The sequence below is a fragment of the Elephantulus edwardii genome, unplaced genomic scaffold (assembly GCF_000299155.1).
Source record: "Elephantulus edwardii isolate Elephantulus edwardi_28Jun2011 unplaced genomic scaffold, EleEdw1.0 scaffold00207, whole genome shotgun sequence".
Taxonomy (NCBI): domain Eukaryota; kingdom Metazoa; phylum Chordata; class Mammalia; order Macroscelidea; family Macroscelididae; genus Elephantulus; species Elephantulus edwardii.
This window is the reverse complement of record NW_006399957.1, coordinates 2,620,888-2,634,092: the sequence shown is the minus strand read 5'-3', so window position 1 is coordinate 2,634,092 and position 13,205 is coordinate 2,620,888. Positions and strand designations below refer to the sequence as shown.

The 13,205-nt window shown below is 46.5% G+C and overlaps 1 protein-coding gene across 1 annotated transcript in view; it reads left to right on the top strand.

Annotated features, from left to right (window-relative positions):
• ZNF236 (zinc finger protein 236) overlaps positions 1–13,205 on the top strand; it is an 83,822-nt gene that overhangs the window by 30,867 nt on the left and 39,750 nt on the right. The window contains exons 3-8 of the mRNA XM_006897244.1: positions 199–344; positions 3,390–3,529; positions 4,627–4,791; positions 7,446–7,624; positions 8,649–8,773; positions 11,263–11,435. Coding sequence (XP_006897306.1) covers positions 199–344; positions 3,390–3,529; positions 4,627–4,791; positions 7,446–7,624; positions 8,649–8,773; positions 11,263–11,435 — 928 coding nt within the window. The remainder of the gene's footprint in view (positions 1–198; positions 345–3,389; positions 3,530–4,626; positions 4,792–7,445; positions 7,625–8,648; positions 8,774–11,262; positions 11,436–13,205) is intronic.

Genomic DNA, 13,205 nt, shown 5'->3' with positions numbered 1-13,205 from the left:
CCGAGCCCCTGCCCTGTCCTCTCCCGCGTCCTCGGCCGAGCCCCTGTCCTGTCCTCTCCCGCGTCCTCTCCCGTGTCCTCTCCCGCGTCCTCCACCGAGTCCCTGCCCTGTCCCTGCCCTGTCCTCTCCCGCGTCCTCGGCCGAGCCCCTGCCCTGTCCTCTCCCGCGTCCTCTCCCGTTGTCCTCTCTGCCCCGCAGGCCGCTCCAGTCCCCCGCCCCCTCCCGCGAGTGCGACCCGGCATCCGGCACGATGACCATGTGCGGGGTCAGAGTCGGGCTCACGGCCCCCCAGTCCCCAGCCTGTGACACCCGCCGTCCCCGTCGGACACCCCACAAGGCCATGTGTCAGGCCGACTGATGGGCACCCCAGGGCCGGACAGACGAACGACTGACACCCCAGGGTCAGACAGACAAATGACTGACACCCCAGGGTTGACAGACGAATGGACTGACACCCCAGGGCTGGACAGACAGATGAAAGACCAACACCCCAGGGCCAGATGGGTGAATGACTGACCCCTCAGGGTCCGGACAGATGAATGGACTGACCCTGCTAGGCTGGACAGACAGACGAACGACTGACACCCGAAGGCCCCGCTGGTGAACTACTGACACCCCAGGGCCCGACAGACAGATCCATGTACTTGATATATTTGGGTGCATTTCTGACATTATTCACTTTCTTTCCGAGTCACCAGTTTGATACTTTATATTTTGTTGTTACTGTTCGATTTAGTATTTTCCCCCTTAATAGATGTTTTTGAAAACATCGTAGTTGAACTGAACACCGGAACACACAATAGTTGAGCAGTCTGCACCTATAGAGCTTTGTGGCTCATTTTTCCCACGTTGTGGAAGAGTTTTCGGTCTGTTCTCTGAGTGCTCCTTTCTCGCTGTTCGCTCCATTTCCCAGCAGGTTTCTGAAGTTGTTAGCTGGATCCCATTTAGACAGTTTTCAATGGGAAACTGTCCCTTCCATAAACAACACACAACCTTTGTTAGGAGACAGAAGAGCTGGTTGGTGCCCAGCTTTTACGCAACAGTGTAATCAAAGATCCTAGAAAAGAATCTCCAGTTCTTTGGGCTGCAGACTTGACGGAGCATGGAAGCTGGATGAATCCCTCAAATACTGTGGGATAACCTTTAAGCCATAAAGCCAAAATAACCCCTGAAGCCTTCTTAAAATCAGTGAAGTATTTTTAAATGCCACTTACACCTCTTGATTAGACTATCCCACTAACATTGTTTTACTATTCTTCACACATTACTGTGTTTTTTAAAAATTACATGTTCACCACTTACCAGAAAATACTTGGACTGCAGATCACTTTAGTTTTATCTACTGCTGCCCCTGGCATTTTGATTCTCCATAAATCTTAGGCTCCCAAGGCTTTGATATGACTTTAGAATTGTGATGAAATACACCTAACAAGTACCATTGTAATCACTTTATTTAAAGTGTACAGTTCATTGGTATTGAGTCCGTTTACTATGTTTTGTAACCATCAATACTGTCTAGTGTGAGAACTTTTTTCAGGTCCCTCCTGACGGTGTAATTCTAGGTTCAGTGTTATTTTAGTGCTGATAAAAGGGGGGAAATAGCACAATGGTAACAAAAAAAGGAATATGCAAAACACCATAACATGAATGAATGTGGAAAGAACGTTATACTCAGTGAAATCATCACTAAAGGGAAAACTTCTATTCCACTGTTTTCTGAGTTCACCTGTTCTTTAGTTTTATCTACTGCTAATCTTCACTTTGCTCTTTTGAGTGTGACTTTTGAGTGTGATATGCCTTTTCCTTTCTGTTTTTAGGAATTTAAGCAGTTTAACAGCAAGGGGGACACGATATACTAAGAATTTAGGGAGTGGTGGTGGTTTAGGGTTAAGGAACTGTGCTGTCAGACCTAAGCACAGAATGCACCAGCTGCTCTGCAGAGAACGAGGGCTGTGCCTCCTGTGTGATTTACTACGTCTGAACACCTGCTGGAGGGTCAGCAAGGAGTGGGTTCCCACTCGCTGGTACTTGACACGACTCTTAGCTGGAGGTTGTTCCCAACTGTTCTACCTTACAAACTAACTGCGTTTAAAGAGAGGCTTGGGGAAGGAACCTGTTTGTAATCCAGAAACTGCCTGTGTATGTATGATGTGTTTGCAGAACACTTAGATCACATAACACCATTTCACCGAATGTTAAGTGCTGTGTGGCCACATGAAGTTGTACAAATCTTATTTTCACTTAAATGAAATCTTACTTCATGTACCATTTCTTCTTCTTTGGGTTACTTACTATGTTTTGGTACTCTTAGCATACTTAGAATTCTTTTTATTAGATGTATATCATATAACAGGTGGTGGTGGTTATGTGTTGTCAAGTCGCCTGCGACTCATAGTGACTCATAAAACAGCTCTGAACCCTGCTCTATCCTGTGCCAACCTTATTGTCTCTGACACACCTACTCCCGTTATCCCAGTCACTGAGTCAGTTCATCTCATTGAGGGTCTTCCTCTCCTGCATTGTCCCTCCCAAGGACTGGTCCCTCCTTGCAACATGTCTAAAGTATGTTAGAAGAACGTCAGAATCCTTGCCTCCAAGGAGCAGCCTGGTTTCACCCTCTCTAGGATGAACAGAGATTAGATTTGCTATTTAACTTTCTGTATTGATTTGTATTTGCCTTACTATAATTATTTAACTATTAGGTTTTTCATTGAACATCATATATATGTAGGTACATATTTTAAATATTTAAATTTGTGTATTTAATTTGCTACAGTGTTGTTGATTGAAGGTTTGTAAATATCTAATTCTTGTGAGGTAGATAATTTTGCTTTGGACAATTTATTGAGGAATATTGTTGATTTAATTTCTCAAATGATTTGTGAGTAACTTTTTTTCATATTTATTGATCAGTTGAATTTCTTCTGTGAGTTGGTCATAGTTTTTCCCTATGCTTAAGGATATTTTATTAAGCTTTTGATACTGTGTTGGACATGTACAGTTGGCTGTTAATTCCTGAGTGAGTTAAGAAGCAGTGGGAGTTACTGCTGGACTCTCCAGGATCACTTGGTGGCTGAATGATAGAGGTTTGCTGACCTTCTGTCATTTCTGACCATTCTGTCTGAATGGAGGGCCAGGGCTTTTGTGTCCACTTTCTAACAACTGTCCTCACAAACATAGAAACTTTGCTGTGTCTCCATAATTTATCTCAGAGTTTCTCATTTCCAGTTAAGGAACTTGTCCATATTTAGCAACTTAAGAGACATTTTTTTACCTAAAATCTCTCATAAATCTCTGATATAATTGGTTTTTTAAGTAATAAGCAAACATTTTGGTGGTTTTTATGTGACAACACTGTACTTATTATTTATATTTATGCAATTTTGTAGATGGAGTCTTAACATTGAATTCAGAGAATAATTATGCCTACCAAGTTCCAAACTTCCATAAATGTGAAATCTGCCTACAGTCTTTCCAAAAAGAGTCCCAGTTTCAACGTCACATGAGGGACCATGAGCGGAATGACAAGGTGTGTATTTTCAAGGGGGCTATCAGCAAGGTGAGAGTTAAAACTAGATGTATTAACAAAGTCTTACCTGTCAAACTCAATTTTTCCATATAATCTGAATTCCTTGTGTGTAGAATGCTTTATATCCTATAAACAAATATTGTGCATTGTAGTTACTACGAAGGGATAAGAGGTATTTTAAAAAGATGACTTTTTTAATATACTTTGACATACTGAATGAAAAATCAATGGTATCTTGTTATGTTTTTCTCTAGCAGTGAGTTTTGCGCTGAATGTTTTTGCATTGCACAGTTCTGGGTATTTTAGATTGTACCTCAATAGGGGAGGAACACTGTAGGAACTGGAGGCTTGGGCTCTTTCATGTCTTGCTTTTGGGGGCTATGCCAAGAATTCTGATGTAAATGGAGGCATCTGATAGGTGCAAAGTGCCGCAGAAGCCACATTGACAAGAGTGACACCTGACTGCCACTGTAGGAAATGTGAGCCTGAGAGCATTTGACAGCAGAAGCATCAGGGGTCTTGCTGGGGAGCAGGATGGACCCACCCCAGCTCCATCTTCAGCACCAGTTGTAACACTAAGATGTTACAGTGTGGTACTGACTTTACCAGTCGTTAGTGCTCTCTCGCCTGCTGGAAATTTGCATATCCTGGCACGTTGCTTACTAGGTACTGGTTCCATTTTAGCAATTCCAGAGTTTGTTCTGTCTCTCTACAAGGAAGGGACAGGCTCATTTGAATTTTGGAAACGTTCAGGCTGAGATATGCAATGTTTTTAAAGACTAGGAAAAATTTGATGTATGTTACTTGATTTTGGTTAGAGATTATTGAAGTTCTTCACGTACCAGAAAAGTACAGCCTAAAACTTTAGTTCTTGTGCAGCCCTTCTCGTTAGAGTTGTGTTGTGCATGTAGCATTGTGTTTTTGGAAGGATGTTTTGGAAGAGTTTGCTGATTTCAGATCTAAAAGTGGTTTCAGAAGTTTCTCAGAGAGATAGATTTTATGTTACGGTGCTTTGTCATGTTCTCATAATGCTTTAAAAATAAGTGAATGTAGAGAGGGTGTGTCTCAATGGCTTCTTTACTCTTTTCTCCAAATAGCCACATCGGTGTGACCAGTGCCCCCAGACATTCAACGTTGAGTTCAACCTGACACTTCACAAATGCACCCACAACGGGGAAGACCCTACCTGCCCTGTGTGTAACAAGAAGTTCTCCAGAGTGGCCAGTCTCAAAGCACATATCATGCTGCACGAGAAGGAAGAGGTAATCCCTCTGACGAAAGCTCCCATCTCCGATTTTCATCTGCATCTGGCCCCATCAGGACGTAGAGGTGGTTTCCAGTTCCTGCACAGTCCGCCTCTGATACAATACATCTTCTGGTTCGTGGAACGGGCACAGTGACTAAGCCCATTCTCCTGAGGGGTGATTTTGTCACCAGGGTACTGACAGTGTCTGAAGCTGTTGTTTCTTGTCCTGGCTTCAGGAATAGCCAGAGGTGGTCCTGGTGTCTGATGTCAGGGAAGCTGCTAATGGCTACCGCTGTAGGGCAGCCCTACAAGAGTGAGCTGGCCTAAGTGTGCTGAGGCTGAGGGACCCTGGACTTGCACGGTTGTGGTACGTGACAGAACCTTCTAGAGTATGCTGTGTCTGGGCTTTGGTCCTGGTGGGCTCCACCCAGTTTTTACCATTTCTGAGCAAGTTTTACATAATCTGAGTTTCTGCTCAGGAACTATGGAAATCCCAGAAGCCTGCGAACATGATTATCTGGTAGGTAGTAGAGCAGAGTCAAACATGACCCCAAAATCATTCCTTTACTAACCCATCAAGACCATTATCCCACAGCAGCAAGAAGCCAGTAAAACACTAATACTGTTTTAAAATAATTTTAGTTGAAACCACTATACAGCCCTGTCTGTCCTCTTCTGCATGCCCTCTGTGCACTCTCATGATGCAAGGCGAGGTGTTCACACGTGCGGAAGACTAGTGTTCATAAGACAGCTAGCTATGCATTTTATTTGTAAATAACAGCTTATGTTCATTGGCAGGTTTTGTACACTGCTCCTGCTCTTCCCATGTTTGCAAAGTTTGTTTTGAAGTTCTCTTCAGTACGTGCTATGTTAAGGAGCTCTGAAAAAGAGAACCGATTGACCTTAGAAGTGAGTGAACTGCTGGGATGGCCATGTTTAGTAGGCTTCCTGGGCGCATGGTCTTAGGGGATGTGCCAAAACGCCTGACTGCACATCACAGGGTGGGCATTTCCAACCCACCAGCCAGTCCATGCAAGACAGAGGCACTCTGCTCCTTTATAGCTTTGGCCTCAGGAGCCCCTCAGAGACGTGGTGTCTGTGAGTCAGAATTCACTCGCAGGCGTTGTTTTATGTCTTAGCTACCCTGGGGAGAAGGATCAGTCTGTTGCATAGGCTCAGAACAAGTACACACCTACGCTCGTGCAGCTTGAATCCATACTTACTAGAACATGTAGACCACCACTGTCTACTGGAAATAAAGTATGAATAATTAAAGGTTTCCCATCTGCTTCCTAAACAACATGCCTCTGGAAACTATCAGCTTTGGTAAATGTCGTTAGTTGTAGAGGGGCTTCAGGCCTTTTGTTCTTAGGGTTGCTTTGAGTTGTGCTCGACTCGGCCCCAATCAACAACAATAGTCAAAACCAGCAGATGAAACGACTTAGTTTTACTAAATACTGAATGTCATAAACCTAGGATCTTATCAAAAGAGCCACAGTGGCAGAGCATTTAAAGCCTTTGGCTGCTAACCAAAACACTGGCACTTCACACCCACTAGTTGCTCTACCAGAGAAAGCTGTGGTTGCCTGCCCCCCTTGAGAAACTCCCTGTCCTAAAGAGTCTGGGGACTGGGATCTGCGTCCCGACAGTGGACGCTTAGTGAAGAGGCGGGCAGTTAAAATAGAAAAATACTGCTACATTTTATATTTTTTTTTCTTGGTAGCAGATGAAATGCATTTTATGAATATACTTCATATTTTTATGGTAAAATATTATCAATTAAAATATTAAAAATACTGAGATATTTCATAGTCTTATTGGTAAGTAAATTGTGTTAACATGTTTGGTATACAGTAATTCAAATCTAAGAATACTGAATAGTTTATGTGTTTTTTTTTTATAGCTGAGGAAATAGATTTTATTAATGTGTTTTATATACCCAAGATATTCTAAATTGGAATAGAAAATAGATGAGATAATTTCTACTCTTTTGTAGTAGGCAAAATGCATTATATTAATATATTTAGTACACCCCACCACCACCTGTTCAGACCACCAGTACACACTGGTACCCCCACGTGGGCAGACGCCTCAGAACCTGGTATAATTCCATGTGCTTTTTCATAGTCTTCTCTGCCTTTAACCAATTAAAATCATGAAAAGAGATTTCCACCTACAGGTGTACCAGCTGTTGCTTTGCTTTAGGCCAGTTCACCAAGTTGTAATAGCCCTGAGGGCAGAGTGCAGAATGTGTTGGACCTGAAGAGCCTCTGTGGTTTGAATCCACCGGCTGCTCCGGGAAGAAGCACCAGACAGGCTCCTGCCTTAGAGACTGCAGCATGGGAAGCCTGTGGGAGCGTCCCGTGAGAAGGGCTGACTGGACGGCAGTGGTTTGGTTTAGTGAGACATCCTCCGCTGACCCTGTGTCATGGTGATGTTGTCTCCTTCCCTGAAATTTTTACAGAGCAGATAGACAAAATGTAAATTGGCCTGCTTCTGATTTAAGGCTTAGAAGGTGGTGTTTGTGCCTCTTTTGTTTCAGTCAAGGAGACGTGGTGTTTCTGTATGTGATGAGGGCTTCCCAGGGCGTGCACTGGGGCATGCCTGGGAGTTTGGACCTCTCCTGGGTGGGGCCATTCCATGGAGCTCATGGCTGTGCCTTCTCCCCAGAACCTCATATGCTCGGAGTGTGGGGACGAGTTCACCCTGCAGAGTCAGCTGGCCATCCACATGGAAGAGCACCGGCAGGAGCTGAGCGGCCGCCGGACGCATCTCTGCAAGGCCTGCAAGAAGGAGTTGGAGACGCCCGCCCAGCTCCGGGAACACGTGAGGACCCACGGCAGAGTCAGGTGAGGGACCGCTGGGCCCAGCTCCAGGAGCATGTGGGGACACACGGCAGGGTCAGGTGCCGCCAGCTTGGGCATGGGGAATCCCTGGCCGTGCTGTGCCGTGGGCAGCTCACACACAGATGCTGTCTTGGGGATAAGATCCTTGTGAAGTCTCACGGCTCCATCAGAAGGAGAATGAGTTCCATGATGCTGAGCGCGCAGTGCTAGTACACACACCTGTGTGCATGCACATGGTGGGGCCCTGGGAGCAACGAGTAAAGCACTCAGCCACTGTTCAAACATACCAGCCACTTCCTGGGAGAAAGGTGGAACAGTGTGTTTCTGTACCGACTGCGGCCTGGGAATCCCCTGGGCAGTCTGCTCTGTCCTTTGTGGTCACTAGGAGTCACCATGGCTCCAGCTGTGGGCTCTGAGGCAGCTGAGATGGTTAGGATGCCACAGGACCCAGGAAGGTTTCCTTCTGGGGTACACTGCATCTGACAAGCAATGACACCTTTCTCTGCGTCTATAGAAGCCGTTCTGGTGGTGCAGTGAGTTACGTGTTGAGCTGCTAACTGGAAAGGCGTTGCCGTGGAGTGGAACTGACTCATAGCTGACTCCTCCAGCAGGTTTTCAGAGGCTGAACATTGCCTGGGATGAGATTGTCTATCCCTTCTCCTGTGGAGCAGCTGGTAGATTTGAACGGCCTACCTTTGGGTTGTCAGTACAGCTGCTCACCCCTAGGCCATCGGAGCTCTACTGAAAGATCAGTGATTAGACTCCAACAGCTGCTCCCTGGAGAGAGATGGGCAGTCTCTTCCTCTTAAGATTTATAGGTTCAGACAGCCAGCCGGGTGCTGCCAGGAGTGGGGATTGACCAGAAGGCAGTGGCTCGGGTCTTTGGTTTTATATCTAAATATGATGTCTCATGAAAGCACTTTCTGCTTGTCCTCAGCAAAGCTTTCTGGTGACTTGAATTTGAGATTGTAATCTCAAAGAGGTCCTGTACTGTAATTGAGAACATGTTGCCTCTCTCTCCTACTAGGGTCTCAGGAACTAGGTCTTACAACCGGAACATCGACCGAAGCGGGTTTACTTACTCGTGTCCTCACTGTGGAAAGACCTTTCAAAAGCCCAGCCAGTTAACTCGGCATATTCGGATCCACACAGGTAGAGACAGCGAGTGTTTGTCCCTGAGCGCCAGCGAGCCGAGCCTCCTGGCTGCAGCTTCCCTGGTGTGTTCTGTGGGGATGAGGGGGGTCAAGTCTTTCCCTAGCTGTTAGGATCATAATGGAAAGAACCTGTGTTGAGATCCCAGCCGAGCCCCTGTGGTGAGGCAGGCTCTCTGTAGTGGAGAGTCTGTTGTTATTGATAGGTGTTTAGTCCCATTGATGTGGTTTCAAATGTCCCCTTCATTTAATTCCGAATGAGCCAGGCTCCTGCGGGATGTCGGGCTGTGTTCTGCACTAACTTCACTGATAGGCTGGAGAATCCTGCAGGACCTTATCCGATGCACTTGTTGCTTCGCTTGAACCCTTGATGGGAGCACTGCAGTCGTGGCTGGGGAGGCTTTACCAGCCCTTAAAGTCGGGTCATAGTGTGGTGTTCGTGACACTGAGGACCCTCTAGCTCAGGACAGAACTTTGTAGGTTTTTACTGTCTGTGAAATCAGAGCAGCCCATGTTTTTCCCTGGGCCTTTCCTACAAGCCCCTTCTGTCTAGCTGCTCTGTGGCCTCTGACTGGGCAGCCTCCCAGCGTTGGCGGGTGGTTTCTCTTGCCCAGCTCATCAGGCTCCACTGCTTGTTCCTTTCTCAGCATTCCTGGGAAATGTCCTGTGTGTAGGCAGACCTCGGAGGCAGTGTGATTCAGCCTCAGATCACAGCAGTGCAGGCATGAGTAGCTCGGAGCAAGTCCCAGGAACATCTGGTTCCCAGTGTGTCTGTACGGTGCTGTGTGCCACGTTCAGTTACTGTTGTTGTGTGCCGTCAAATCGCCTGCGACTCACAATGGCCCTAAACCCTGCCCTATCCTGTACCAATCTCACTGTCTCCAACACACATACCCCCATTACCCCAATCACTGAATCAATCCATCTCATCGAGGGTCTTCCTCTCCTGCACTGTCCCTTCACCCTCCCAAGCATGACGTCCCTCTCCAAGGACTGGGCCCTCGTTCTAACAAGCCCATAGTATGTCAGAAGAAGTTTTAAAATCTTTGCCTCCAAGGAGCAGCCTGGCTTCATCTTCTCCAGGATGAACTTATTTGTTCTCCTAGCAGTCCGTGGTCTATTCAGTACACTTCTCTAGCACCACAGCTCAAAAGCATCAACTCTCCTATTATCCCTAGACATTGTTCAGCTCTCTGATGCATAGCAAGTGATTGCAAAGACCATGGCCTGGATCAGGTGCACCTTAGTCTCCAGACTGACATCGTTGCTCCTCAGCACTTTGGAGAGGTCTCTGACAGCAGACTTTCCTAATGTAATACGTCTTTTACATGTGTGGTAGCATGAAGGAAAAGTGTGAGATTGTGAATGACCAAGTGTGACACAGACATGCAGTCAGCACATGTCACTGATAGACTAGCTCAGTGCAGGGTGGCTTCAAGCCACATGGCAGCGTCTGTGATGCCACAGTGAGCTCTGCCTGTCCATCTCAGGGTCATTCAGATGCTCTGCAGCTGCTGGGGTGAAATGGATTGCAGTGTTGGGGGCCTGTTTCTCCTGGAAAAGCAGTGGTCTACTGAACCAACCTCTCCAGGCCTGCAGCCCAGGCCCTGGAAGTGGTGGACAGTGGACTCTGGACCTAGGAAGGTGATTGTTTGCTGGGAGCGCGTTCCTCCAGGCCTCTGAGCGCCCTTCTGGAAGTGCTGTTCTGAGAGTCCCTTCTACTCTTAAGACACAAACACCTGCTTATTGTTGGGTTTTGGTACAAACTTTTGTCCTAACAGACGTGGAGATATCAGGAGGAAACCCCAGGTATTTGGTTTTGAGATCTGTATGTGCTTTTAGAATGTATTCATTGTGTTGTGGGGTTTTTTCCCTGTTACAGTGAAAGTTTACAGATTACATAGGCTTTTCGTTCAATCATTCATACACGTTTTGCCTTATATTAATTACACTTCATTGTTGTTATTAGGTACTGCTAAGTCTCTGACTCCTAGTGACCCTGAGAACCACATATCTGAACCTTGCCCTGTTCTGCTCTGTCCTCATAATCTGTTAGCGTCAAGTCACTCTGACAGCCCATCTTGGTGAGGGGCTCTCTCTCTTTCGCTGACCTTCACCTTCCCCAGCCTGATGTTTCTCTCCAAGGATGGTTCCTCCTGAGAATTTGCCCAAAGAGAGACGATGTGTCTCCGTCCTTTGCCTCTGATGGGCACTCTGATTTGGTTATTGGTTTGGCAGTCTGTGGGATATGCAGTACTCTCTGCCAGCTGATCAATTAATGACAGTGTCTTGTCTGTTAGGGTGTATTGCTCCTTAAGTCTTGCTGTCACAAATGCACTGGAAGTTTGTATTGACATGTGGGTCGATAAGGCTCAGAACATGTTGTTGTTTTGTCTGGTTAAAGATGGTGACGTTTGGGGTGAGGGAGGGTCTCACCCCCTGTGCCAGGTGCCCACAGGTGTGCTTTCTGACCCCTATTTCGCCCTGCAGGTGAGAGGCCTTTCAAGTGCAGCGAATGTGGAAAAGCCTTCAACCAGAAGGGGGCACTGCAGACACACATGATTAAGCATACAGGTGAAAAGCCGCATGCCTGTGCCTTTTGTCCTGCCGCCTTTTCTCAGAAAGGAAACCTTCAGTCCCATGTACAGAGAGTTCACTCAGAGGTAAACAGTCTTTGTGCTCACACGGCATTTTGTGGATGTGCGTGCAAAGGGAACAGATGGTGGCCGAGTCTGACTTCTACTCACTCCATAAAGGGGACTGTCCTCTTCAGTAATATCTGTAGCAGCAAACAGATCCCTGCTTGGTCAGACACGGCACTCCACATGTTCCTGTACCTCTTTCGACCAGTCATTCAGGTCCAATATACATTGTTGACTCACAGACTTTACTCACAGTTGTGGTACCAAGAGTGAGGTTTAGTAAGGAACCCAAGTCCAGCAGTTGGAAGACATAATTCCTCAGTCCAGGCTCTGGTTTCAGTTCAGTGGCCAGCTTTTCCTGCCATCATCAGCAAGAACAGCAAAGCCTTTAACAGTGGCCTTTACCTCAGGGCTCCCCTGGGTACACCTTGCCACCGTCTCTCCACCACCATCACCAGGGTCTTGCTCTCTCCAGGGTTTTGCTCCAGTCTCCTTCAAGTCTTGCTTCTCAGCATGGGAAGCACTATCTCTCTTATCCTACTTCCATAGCTGTTGATGGAGACCAGGGGTGCTAATGTAATAGTTAGAAAAGCCAGCTTTTCTGCTAACACCTCAATGCAGTAGTTGTCTCCAGTCAGGGACAGAGCAGAGAAGTGCCCTTGCCAGTTTAGGTCTTTGTGCCAAATGAGGCCCGTTACACACACATATGGGCAGCATGTACACAACACACGGGCACACAGAAACATTGATGGTTTATCATAGGTACAAGAAATAATAGCATCTTTTTGTGTTCTTACAGTCACCATTATAGCCCTGATGAATAGATACTTGAAAAGAGTTACCTTTAATGGTTCTAATTCAGCAGTTTGAATAGTAAGGTATTTCACCCCTTAGTAAGATTGAAACTCAGACTGGCACGCTCACCTGCAGGAATGGGACGATGAGAAGGGTGGTTGAGGAAAAGTGTTCTTCCTGCTGCCCCACTGGTGCAGTCCGTGGCTTCTGCAGGCGGGTCCACTGTGCTGCGTGCTCGTGTTTGCACTGATGCCTTCTCCAGACTCCACTGAGGTGGATTCTCTGGAACCACTACGGTTCAGTAGGTTAGCTTCTGCTCTTACTAATGACAATTTGATGTCTGATGCCTAACTGCAGAAAATAAAGGCATATTTGAGCCACAAATAATTTTATAAGGGGCAGTTTTTGACTGTCATGTTATTGTGGTTATATGGTGTCAGCCACGACTCACAGCGGCCCTGTGAGCAGCTGTTCTAAAGCCTGTCCTTGCCCTCAGACATACTAACCTCTATGGAACACTCAGCCACTTCGAGCCCCTGGGTGAGAGATGATAGGGCCACCAGATATAACAAAGGCACGAAGTAGACATTGCCTTTGATTTTAGATAAGATTTAGGTTTTATTTTTAAAATTTAGGACTCTAAAAAGGAAAGAAGATGTTACACAGTTCACAGTTTCACAGTTTATAAGCCGATTGAGAAGTATATGAAATTGAGTTTTATCCCCTGAGAGGCAGAGACGTTAGTAGATGTGTAGGTGAGTGAGGTGATGGCAACTCAAGTGGTTGCTGCTTACGGCTGAACCATAGACGGGACAGACGAGGCCCTGCTATGCAGACAGGACTCCTTGGGAGCGACTGTATACTCCACACTGCTCTGAGAATGTGCCTGGGGACCATGGGGCAGCCCACGTTCCTGAGTTTAGGGAGCTTCTGGGACCTCAGAAACGAGCCTGCCACTTTAGTGGATGTTCTGGAATGTTCCAGGAAAAACTATCT